We start from the raw sequence: 12742 nt of genomic DNA, 5'->3' as shown, positions 1-12742 counted from the left end.
AACAGTACAAGGGAACACCGAATGATTTAAAACTTGGAAAGGTGTGCCAGGGTTGTATTCCTTCACCATGCTTAATCTATCTGTATGCTAAACAAATAATTAGAGAGGCTGGATTATATGAAGAAAAACATGGCATCAGGATTGGAGGGCGATTCATTAACACCCTGTGATATGCAAATGATACAATTTTGCTTGCTGAAGGCAAAAAGGATTTAAAATACTTACTGACAAAGATCAAAGACCACAGCCTTTTGTATGGGTTGCACCTCAATGTAAAGAAACAACAATTCTCACTCTGGACCAATAAAAAACATCTATATAAATGGAGAAATAATTGAAGTTGTCAAAGACTTCATGTTGCTCTGATCAGCCATCAACACTTATGGAATCAGCAGTCTAGAAATTAAACAATGTATGGCATTAGGCAAATCTGCTGCACAGGACCTCATTAAATCGTTCACGATCAGATGTCAGTTTGAGGACTAAGCTGTGCCTAACCCAAGCCATGGTATTTCCAGTAACCTCATATGCATATGAAAATTAGACAATGAATAAGGAAGACCATAGAAAAATTGATGCATTTGAGTTATGGTTTTGGGGAGAATGCTAAAAGTACCATGAAATGCCAATGAAAACAAGCCAATCCGTGTTAGAAGAAGTACAGCCAGAATGCTGCTTGGAGGCCAGGATGGCCAGACTTCTCCTCTCATACTTCAGACATATTATCAGGAGAAGACATATTATCCCTGGAGAAGGATAACAAGTTTGATAAGGCAGAGGGTCACAGAAAGAGAGGAAGACCCCCAGTGAGATGGATTGGGACAGTGGCAATAGCAATGGTATCAAATGCAGCATCGATTGTGAGGGTGGCCAGGACTGGGCAGTGTTTGTTGTGTTGTGCATAGATTCGTTATGAGTTGGTACTGACTTGATAGTACCTAACAACAACAACAACAACAACAACAATATATATTTAAGATCTACCTTTTATTTGAATATTACTAGAAATACTGAAATAAATATGGAAAAAAAGCAAAAAATGTCGTAGCCTTCAGCCTGGGTTCACATCACTACCATGGTCCAGGGAAACTATACACTTAACTTAATTCAAGGAATTTAGGCTTAAAGTCATATGCCCAAGTGCTTGTTGTTGTAGTTTAGTTTCATCCAGTCGGTTCTGACTTATAGGAGCAGCTAGTGATTTCAAACTGCCAAACTTGTGGTTCACACTGACTTTGCAGTCTAGTTCTTTATCACGCAGCACCACCCCAGGACTGTGATCCCATATGGATTGATTCTATATAATCCTCTTTGGTGAGATGTATTTTTATCTTAGGCTTCTAAGAATCCTTACAAATATTTTTTTCAAAGACAATAAGCACAATTCAGCATACTAGGAAGTAAAGTACTATGAGTGAGTATCAGGAGAAAATAAAGAAAACAGAAACAGACTCATGATTTCAAATATAAGAATTACCAACCACAGATTATGAAATAACTATGCTTGGTATAGCAGTATAGGATAAAGCACTGGACAGCAAGGTCAGTTGGAACCACAAGTTCGGTGGTTCAAACTCACATAATCTTCCTTGGAAACTCTACACAGGGTTGCTATGAGTCAGAACTGACTTGATGACACATAATAGCAACATGCTTACTAGGGAGCAAGGTGGCTCTGTAGGATAATCACTAGACTGCTCACCACAGGGTTGTTGGTTCAAGCCCACCAGCTGCTCTGGGAGAAAGGTGAGGCATTCTGCTCCTGCAAAGATTCACAACCTTGACAATCCCATACAGGGTCACTATGAGTCAGAAGTGCCTCCATGGTATTTAACATAATTAATAGGAAATATATAAAACATTTATATATACATATATCTGCATTGAAAAAGAAAACGCAAAAATAATATGGCAAATATTTTTAATTACCAAATGAAAACTAAAAGTGGGAAAAAATGACAATAATTGAAATATAAATTCTATGGAAAGTCATTTGAACTACAAGGTTGGTGGTTCAATATTACCAGCTGCTCCTTGTTGTTGTTGTGTGCCATAAGTTGTTTTCAACTTGTAACAACCCAATATAGGGTTCCTAAGAGTGGCTGGTGTGTTTGAACCACCGACCTTGCAGTTATCGTTGTTGTTGTTGCTAAGTGCCGTCGAGTTGGTGCCTACCCAAAACAACCCTTGTAGGCACCAACTCAACAACAACAACAACAATAAATATATTTAAGAGCAAGTTAGATAAAGTTGAGGAGAGAATAACTGAATTTATTCTCTTAAAAAGGAAATCAAAATGCATGATCAAGAGAGAGAGAAAAAAAAGCAGAGAATATGGAAGAAAGGTGATAAGATAAGGAAGTTAGAAAACACATGATTTGAAGTTCCAAATGAAGATAAAACTGACTATAAGCAAAGGTCCATATTGAAATAATGACTGAGAATTTTCCAGATATAATAAGAGTTTTCAGTTCTCCATCAGAATGCAGACGGAGATTTTCACTCTGTTTGCAAACATTTTCCTTTGTTTACCCCAATGTGTTGTATATTTTCATTATGTGTTAAGACTTGAAACATGTTAGAAAGTACTGTTTTGGGAAAGGATTGGCTTTTTTCTCTCTCTCTAAAGGTCCATACAGTATATGTTTTAGACTTTATTAACCATATGGTTTCTATGACAATTATTTGACTCTATAGTTGTAATATAAACACAGCCATAGAGAGTGAATAAGAAATAGGAGTGACTGTGTTCCAGTACAGCTTTATTTATGAAACCAAGTGGCACTATGAATTTGCCTACAGGCTTTGGTTTGCCAACCACTGTTTTAAGTAAACAAGGCAAGAAGTTTTAAAAAGAAGTGGCACTATTTTTTTCTCAATGTTAACCCTAATACATGTCAAAAGCATAATTCAATGTTTCTTGAATTTCATAGCTCACTCTAATAGACATAATGTGTTGTTAATAATATTATAGGTACTTACATAAACTTTATTACTTAAAAAGGAATAGATTATACACTAATAAATTCAGAAATACAGTTTCTAGATACTAAGCTCTTAAGATTCAATACATACAATCTCTTATATAATTTAAAACATTTTAAAGGATGAAAACAAAACAAAAAAAATTGTTGAAGAAAGTTGGGAATTTTACTTTATTAGAAAACACACAAGAGTAGATACCACAAACCTTCAAAAAGCAAAAAGTAACATACAATCTAAGACAGAAAAGATATATATATATATCTTTCATTACATTTCTATTTTGTTAGGAAATCAAGTCTTTTCTATTTCTATTTGCAGTGCTTTCAAAAGAATGAATGGCTGTGCAATAACAGTAATGCTTTAATAATTGCTTTGAACTTCTAAAACCTAATAGATCTTTTCTAGGTTTATATTCCTAAAGTGATTTTTTAGGTGCACTGATTATGCTAATCATTTGAAGATTAAAGGAGAGAAAAACCCCTTGGAATGATGGGATGAGTTTGGATGTTTCTTTTATATCTGGTTGAAGTCACCCTGTGAGGTACATGAAATGGTCACTACCAATATGAATGTCAAAAGGAGAAAGATATCCTAGTTATGAAGAAACAGACATGCTACAACAAAGGAGAGGGAGGGATCACTGCAACTTAGTTACATAATGTTGACATAAAACAAGTCAGTGTCATTCTTAGTCCATATGTGACTATGGCTACTTCCAATTTAAAATGTAGAAAAACAGTAAATGTATAGTTCTTAAGAGTTCTTTTCTTCAAAAGCATTGTAGGCGAATGAATTATTAGGGTATTGATAAAACTGTTAACTAAAAATTAACAAATTACACAAAGGAATTAAAATTCTGAAACATTTCTGAAAATAAAGATAATCCTTTACGGACTTGAGAGTATTAGATATCTTGCTATGCCAATGTAGGCTAATGTGCTGGACTGCAAAGTTAGTTTGATCTGCAAATTTGGCAGTTTAAGCTCATCAGTCGCTATACAAGGTCACTATGCATTCAATTCAACAGCACTTAACAACAACCAAGGTACATAGACAAAGTTCACAGATTAATTTAAAAGATGTTTCCCATGGAATGCAGTCACTACATGTAATCTAATACTCAAAGTCCAAATTTGGATAGTCCAGAAAATGTGCAAATTATAAATTATCCAAATGAAGACTTTCTAATCCAAAAAAAGAAATGTTATCTTTTACCTGAAATACATCTATTTTTGAAGTGAGAAAATTACTTTCAGTTTATTTCATGGGTCAGTAATGTGAAGTATTTTCTGCCTCCTGTTAGTTTTTTAACTTAGAAAAAGCCAAAATACGTTTTTAAAATGTCTAGTGCTCTTTTGCCTAATGCCAGTATACTAATATGTCTTTGTCTGGCATCATCAGGCTAATAGTTTACCCTTAAAAATAAAATACGTTGCTCATAAAGGGCCTTAGTATGCTTACAAGCGGAATGTTTCCTCTTCAAATTTCCAATATTATATCTAGTAATTTCTAGAAATAGAATTGATTGAAAACTATTGTCAGTTGAAAAAAAATAGAGGTGAAAATAATTCTCAGATAAAAAGGTACCTAAAAGAGGAAGACTCCCAGCGATATGGATTGGCAAAATGGCAGCATCAATGGGCTCAAGAGTGGTAAAAACGGTGAGATTGGCCCAGAACCAGGCAGTGTTTTGTTCTGTTGTGCATAGGGTCGCTATGAGTTGGTACCGACTTGATGGCACCTAACAACAACAAGGTGCATGCAAATAATCATTCCTTCAAAAACCTAACCAATAAACATTTGTTAAATGCATGCTATGTGCAAACGTTGCACTAGCATACCAACAGTTCAGTGGTAAATAAGAGAGAAAAAACGCCTTTTTATGGTACTTACTTTCTTGTGGAAGAGATAGAAAGTAAACAGATAGAAAAAAAAAATAGTAAAGTAGGAATGTGCACTGTGAAAAATATAACATAGGATTGTATAAAGAAAACAGCAAGATAATTCTTTGGATGGTCAGAGACATCCTCAAGGAGAAACACAGAAGCAAAATTTATATAATAAAATTGGAAACTACTAGAGTGACACTAAAATGTGAAGTGCTGTCGAGTCAGTTCCGACCCATAGCTGCCCTGTATCGGGTTTTCGAGAAGCAGCTAGTGAGCTCGAACCACTGACCTTGAAGTTCAAACGGCTTTGCATTCTGGCGAATTACCGCACAGCACCACACCAAGACTCCACTAATATAGGGAACACTAAATAAGTATGGAGTCCTGGTGTGGCACTGTAGGATAAGCACTGAACTGCTAACCACAAGGTCCATGGTTCAAAGTCACCAACCATTTCTCAGAAACTCTATACAGGGTCTCTATGAGTCTGAACTGACTGGACAGCACTTAACAAAAAATAAATAAATGTAGTATGAATATCTATACAATATAGTGGTTCAAGGGATTAAATCTAGGTAAGAACATTAAAAACATCCCAAGACTCGTTGTTGAGTGAAAATTGAATCTGCAAATAACATTTATTTTAAAATGGTGTTAATTTCCATGGTTGAATATATTTGTCAATGCAGACATGAGTGTCTGAAATACATGAGAAATTGTTAATAGGAATAAGCCTGGAGAGGTGGGTGGGTAAGGAAAACCAAGGAGATGATGGTCAATGAGATCTTTAGATTTAGCAGTAATGTTTTAAACTTTTACAATGAAAATTAATTAAACAATGTTAAAATAAAGAAAAAATAAGCTAGCCAAAATTTAAAAAGCAATTTCTACTTTATTTCTGCAACATTAAAAATACTATATAATTAATTTTATCCATATAAAAAGAAGTAGCAATATTATCTTTACTTGGGGAATGAAAATTCAATAAAAACCATTGCATCAGTGAAACTACTGTATATATGAACATGTTTAAAACAGAAGAGATATGAACAAAGGAATAAGTTATGTTAACCTTCATTGTTTAAAAACCCAGAAAAGCAATCTGGTCAAAGTGTGATGACAGATTTTTTTCCCCAGTAAGAAGCTTTTAGATGCTTTTCAGTTACATCAAGGAAACATGAACTACACTGATGTCTTAATGTAATCTGCTTTGAAAAGCAGCTAAGCACATCTCCTTTCACCAAATAGTTTCCTTCAAGGACAAGCCAGAAGTTGACTTTTGTAAAGCTAAGACTTGTTCTTTATGACTGATAACAGCCACGTTATCAGGAGACATTAAAGAAAGCAGAGTATGATTGATTCCTAAGGTTAACGTTGACCTCAAACACCAGTAGTCTTATAAATTAAATTCAACACTTTAGACTGTCTATGAAAAGAAACCAAGATGTGTCACAAAATATGAGAATGCTGTCTCTTCTTATATAGTGCCTTTAACAGGCTTGAAGGTATTTGGGAATAAGTAATACTTTCCTCTGTTTACATCAGTGTAGAAGCATATTCTACCCCCTGAGAAGATTATAAATCTAAATAAAAGTTGGATATTATTTGTGACTTACACAAGCAGCTAAAATTAGTAGCTTAAGTTAGCATGTTTTTCTTGAGCAAAAAACAAAACATTCAGTTGGATTCTTACAGTATTTTATTCTTCCTTTGGCTATACAACATACAGAGCCGTATCTTAGTGGAGTCCTTGTGTCATACTGTAGGATAAGTCCTGGACAGCTAACCACAAGGTTAGCAGTTCAAACCCACCAGTTGCTCCTCAGAAACCCTATACAGGATCACTATGAGTCAGAACCAACTCAACAGCACTTAACAAGAAGCAGCAGTGTCTTAGAATGCTCCATCAAAGTTGTTTTCTGACCATTGGTAGAGAGAAAATGTCCACAGAAATTTAAGTATTAAGAATTTCTCTATGTGATCTCATTGAGATTTCAAAGAAAAAATTATGACATCAATGAAACCATCCAGCTTATATTATGATCAGTACAACTTGGAATTTTCCTTTTGGTACTAGAGTTCTTAGCAGAAGAAGATACCGAAAACATCTGAATAAATAGCTAAAAAAAGTATGCGTAGTATTATAGATTTTTTGACCTATGTAAAGATCCGTGTAGAGTAGATTCTATCAGCACCCGAGGAATGAGCACATTGCCAGTGTGTCTTCTCCTTTCCTAGAAATTCTATGTTCTTTTCTAGATTCACCTTATCTCCCCCAAAACAGAGTGTATAATCTAGATACATCACTGAAATAAAACTATGTAAATACTTAGAGTAAGAGTCTAGCTAAGAATTGATGAGATTTTTTTTTGCCTTTTTAAATATTAAAATTTCATAGAATTATGAATGAGATAAAATAATACATTGCAATCACTTGTACAAATAAAGAAATGCATGGAAGAATTACTCATCCTTATTTAGAGCAATTATTTTCTTTTGTCTATAACAGTTCCTAGAATGTATGAATAGAAACAGTTAAATATCACTCAATTATTTTATATATCAAAACAAATTAGAATTGTGATACAAATTTTACATTATTCTGATAATATATTCAAGGTCATGCAAATAGCGCATTGGCCAAGTGACCAGAAAAATTGTTATTTTAATCTGCAATGCTAAACTGAATTACTAGAGAAATATGTTGAAATAGAATTTGTACTTCTATAATTTTAAAATACTAGCGCTTTTAAAAAATCCTCACAGAATCCGCATTGCAATGCACTTTTAAGTAATGCAATCTTATCTTGGGACATAACCTGATGGCATCACACAAAAACACATTCATCATGCTGTCCTGCAGATTTTTTTTTTAAAAAAAGAATGTTTTCTCTCTGAGTCTAACTCGCATTCCACTGAATTAGCATATTCCTGTTGACTAGCAGGCGGCTGAAATAACTTAATGTGCTTAGAATATTTAGTCCAAAGTAATGTAAGAAAACATCTGTTACTTACGTTTTTGAATCATCCCACAACACACAATAGGGATTCAAAGTACCCTAAAAATAAGCAGAGAGAGAATAAATATATTTTGAGTACATTCACAACAAAAAGAGGGGTTAAGTAAAATGCAAATTGGACGGTGTATTTCTTATCTTGCAGTAAGGTACTCTACAACATTAAAAATACTATCTAAAGATTTCTTCTCTCTCTCTCTAGTTTTTTTTTTTTTTTTCTGCAAAGGAAATTTTCATTTCCTTTTTAACAGATTTGATGACCCATTTCATCTCATGAAATCTCAGTCATAAAAACAACACTTTATTTATTCCATGTGTCAAAAATTGAATGTGAAGCTTTCATGTACCATAAGGCTTATACTTTGGTGATTTCTCTTTCATTTTGCTTTTTTCTAGAATATTAATCACTGAATTACTTTCTTTAAGAAAACCAAGAAATTCACACTCACTATTTAAGCCACTGTATTATGCATCTATATGAGAAACACCATCTGTTACGCTGCCTCTAGATGGTGAGCTGTTTGGAACTTGTTGTATTATCTATCTCCAGAGAGTTTTTTGACTTGTACTATCTTCTTAATCATCAGACCATACTTATAGCAAATTATGGCTAATGAAACCATAAGAAAAAAGTGCTAAATTTGTATTTAATTCAATAATTATGCATTGATTACCCACCATAACCGTCAGGATGACACAATTTTTATACACTGGACTATCAAGGGGAGTATTTTCTATTTTGAGTACGAACTGTTAGATTTTTTTCTCCTTTATATCTGCCTATTTACATTCCTTAGGGCCTTATTTTGCCTTTTGAAATTAACCTAATGAGTCTTCCTTTATGGGTGTCTCTAGATACCTATAGATAATCTTACATCCCTGAAGTGTCTTCTCTTCTTCATTAAATATACTCTGTTGTCTCTAAATTTCCACATCTTCTATGTCACTCATTTTCTAGAGCATACACTAGAGCATAAAGTGTGTTTAGTGAAATTATTAATTTGTGTCTGTCCCATGCAGAATAAAGTGGAAACCCTATACAGGGTTGCTATGAGTAGGAACCAACTCAAGAGCACTAACAATTGTGTCTACAATTAGGTGTGATTGATATTCATAATAAGGCAAACTTAGATTTTATAAGATATTATCATCAATTATCACATATTTCAATCTCTTGAGAGGTTGTTGAATCCCATGAATTCACTATTGTGTCCAAGCACTGCATCAATTCAAGATTAAGAAACAAATGTGAGATCTATGTCCTTAGGTACTGAAGTGAGTGATAACAATGAAGACTGGTCAAGGTGACTAGCAGATAAAGTCCTCAAACAGGCCACAGACTCCCTCCTGCAAATGCCTCCTCCCTCCTCACTTAATGCCAGAAAAGTACCATGTAGTCCAAAATGATAGTAAAAAAAGAAGGTGGTCAGGAAAGAAGTGGTCACTTATCTGGCTTTTACACAAGGAATGGGGTGAGTAATGATATTTCAAATTTATTTCTTAATTAACGTTATGAGACCTTGTCAACGTTACCTGCATTTTTCATATAGCTTGTGACTTTCTGAGAAACCCTCAGCACAACTTCAATGCTGTATCATAAAATCATGCTATATTTATTTAGAATTTTGTTTAAAGGAAGTCCTCGTGTGGTGCTGTGGGCTAATGTGTCAAACTGCAAAGTTGTTTGTACTGCAAGGTCGGTGGTTCAAGCTCAACAGCTGCTACTTGGAAACCCTAAACAGGGTCACTATGGGTCAGAATCAACTCAACAGCACTTAACAACAACAACAATAAACAACAAATAATCCTTGGCATATCACAATCAAGGATATGGGAGTATATACATCATGGAATGTAGGCAAGAAACTTGAGATAACGGAGGCTCCAAATTTAGTCAACTCTTTTTTTCTTACTTTTTTTTTTTTTGGTATTTGGCAGATGGTATGGTGTCTATGGTTACAGCCATATGGCCTTACTGTGGGTTTTCACCAAAGCTTTCTTTTTCTTTTTTAAATAATATTTTATTGTGTCTTCGGTGAAAATTCCCATTCAACAATGTTGTTGCTATGTGCCATCAAGTTGGTTCCAACTCCTAGTGAACCTGTATAAGTTTTCCAAGGGGTGGCTGGTGAATTTGAACCACCGATCATATGGTTAGCAGTTCCAATGCTTACCATACAGTGCCACACTAGGACCCTCATTCAACATTTTCACACAAATTGTTCAATGACATTAGTTACAGTTTTAACAATGTTTCAACATATCCTTTGTGTTCTGGTTGTTCCATTTCCAGTACCCACTTATTGCTCCCTTATTTTCTCATCTTCGTGTTAAAGTAAAATGGTGACCATTTGACTTCATTGTTGTTGTTAAGTGCCATCAAGTCAGTTCCCACACATAGCAACCCTGTATAGGGGTTCAGAGAATCAGCTGGTGAGTTTGAACCATCAACCTTGTGGATCAAACCAACCTTGCAGTCCAGTGCTCTATCCTACAGCACCACACCAGGACTCATACTGATGGTTTTTTTCAGTATAGCACCAATCTTAGAGGTAATACTCTTTATTTTGTGTGTGTGGTGTTCTGCTATTTTGCTAATAAGGCATCACAAGGAATAGTTTTGTTCAAATTTCAAAGAAAATTTTGAAGTGACAGTCTTCTGTAGTTTCTTGGTCTCAACTAATCTAGTTAGTCTGGGATTTTTTAGGAATCTGAATTGTATTCTACATTATTGTCCCATTCTTACTGAGTCCATCTATTGTGAAGCTGATCACAGCAGTCAGTGGTTCTTCTCGTCTCAGAGAGGTGATGTTATGATGCATGCAGATTGGTTTCTTCTCTGAGATTTTTGTTATCTTCTAACTCTTCTGTTCCAGATGAGTAGACACTAGTAATATCTTCAAAGGCTGCTCACAAGCTTTTAGGGCCTCAGGCACTACTCATCTTCACTAGGATGCAGAACATGGACTTCTAGTTCACTTCTTTTTGTAATGTAAGAGCTGTTGTTGTTGTTTAGTGCCAGTGAGTTCGTTCTAACTCAGCAACCCTGAGTCTGGTTTCTGAAGAGCAGTTGGTGGTTTTAAACTGCCAATCTTGAGGTTCAAACTGACCTTGCAGTCCAGTGATTTACCCTACATTACAGAATAAGTTAATCTCTATATATGACAGTACAAGGTACTCATTAGAGAATTACAGAATTAACAGTGCCTAATTATTACCATGTGAGAAAAGAAAGAGGTTTTCTGCTCCCTCAAAAATGTAAAAAGCCTCAGAAACCCTATTCAAGGTGAGTCAGAACCGACTTGATGGAACTTAACAATAACAATAACTACTATTAGTAGCAGGGTATGACAAAGGAAAATAATTATTAGAAGGAAAACATAACATGAACAACATTAAAAATAGATGTTTTTTCTTCTTTATCCCTCTGTTAAGAAATAGTGTAAAGTTCTTCTTCCCTATCTTCATTAATGCTAAGTTTTATCTTCTACCTTCCTTATCTCCTGGTTGTTATATCCAGTTACAAGCTTCTTTCCCTTTCTCTCTGTGCTGGTACAATTGTGAACAACATCCAAGTGAAACTTATTATAGGTTCTGACCTGTACTTCTCATCTTGTGCAGCATTATACATTTTTGGAGCTCAACAATTTGGTCTAGTACAACCACCAACATGCAACCTTTACATCTGAGGTCAATGACTTGTATAAACCTAAAGTTTAGAAAAATAAGCAAAACAAACGAGTTAAAGGAAACTTTGTGTCCACATGGACATGGCATTTAAGGAGTAAGAATGAGAGATAAGAAACAGCAAAATATAAGTGAATTCTAAAATATTGAAAAAAAAAATATGACTATAAGGTTCTACAGACAAAACACTTGCAAAATATTTGTTATAAAAATGTCCAGATACTTCTCTCAAAGGGACCCTAGTATAAGATTTATTATGAGAGATTTACAGGAAATCAATGCTGAATCCAACGGAGAGCAGTAACAAAATGTGATGACACACGGCAAGAGGAAAGCAAGCAAGCTGTGAACTAACCTATACATGTGCATTTAAGAAATGCATTAAACAAACAAACAAAATATTGTCAAGTAAGAGACAGATGGGCTAACGAAGATTAATTTACCAAGCTGTCAATAAAATTGATACTTAAAGGCATTAAAACTATGCATTTTTGAAAACTTTTGGAAGTTCTGTATCTACATTATTCCCTCTTTTTGCTTTGTAGTTGACTTTCTGTTTCAAGATGAACCAAACCAATTATCTATTTAATGGTAGAAATAAAATACTTGGTCTGCATAACTTTTCTCTTTCCTTATTTACACAGTGAGAGGTTCGCACATAATATTATATCTTTTCTAGCACAATTTTAATGCCAATTGATAAAATACATATAAAAAAATCTTGGGAATGCATGTGAGGAGAAATAAGACCTAAACAGATAAAAGATTTTTCCCACAGTCAAATCTATGTTAGGTCACAAAAAAAAAAAAAACCCAGATCAATGGGGAGAAAGGGAAGGGAACGTCCTTTCATGGTTATATCTTTCAACATATTCTAAATGGCTTCATTGTCCTGGAAGTAAAACTAAAACAAACAAATACCCCGCTGTAATTGAATCAATTCCAACTCTTAGCATCTCTATAGGACAGAGCAGAACTGTCCCTTAGGGTTTCTTAGACTGCAAACCTTTACAGGAGCAAATAGCTTCAGCCTTCACCTGTGGAGCAGCTGGTAGATTTGAACTGCCAACCTTGTAATTAAGCAGCCCAATGCCTAACCAACAGGGCCACCAGAGCTTCTTACAACAGCACCAAACCAAACCAAACCCTCTGCCATCAAGTCAA

At 34.7% G+C, this 12742-nt stretch overlaps 1 protein-coding gene across 1 annotated transcript in view; it reads right to left on the bottom strand.

Annotated features, from left to right (window-relative positions):
- The window catches only part of BAI3 (brain-specific angiogenesis inhibitor 3), a 1099520-nt gene that overhangs the window by 436363 nt on the left and 650415 nt on the right, over nt 1–12742 (bottom strand). The window contains exon 16 of the mRNA XM_006835746.1: nt 7890–7933. Within this exon, the coding sequence (XP_006835809.1) occupies nt 7890–7933 (44 nt within the window). The remainder of the gene's footprint in view (nt 1–7889; nt 7934–12742) is intronic.

The sequence above is a fragment of the Chrysochloris asiatica genome, unplaced genomic scaffold (genome assembly GCF_000296735.1).
Source record: "Chrysochloris asiatica unplaced genomic scaffold, ChrAsi1.0 scaffold00019, whole genome shotgun sequence".
Classification (NCBI taxonomy): Eukaryota; Metazoa; Chordata; class Mammalia; order Afrosoricida; family Chrysochloridae; genus Chrysochloris; species Chrysochloris asiatica.
The sequence above is the reverse complement of the archived record's forward strand: the minus strand, read 5'-3'. Positions and strand labels throughout refer to the sequence as shown.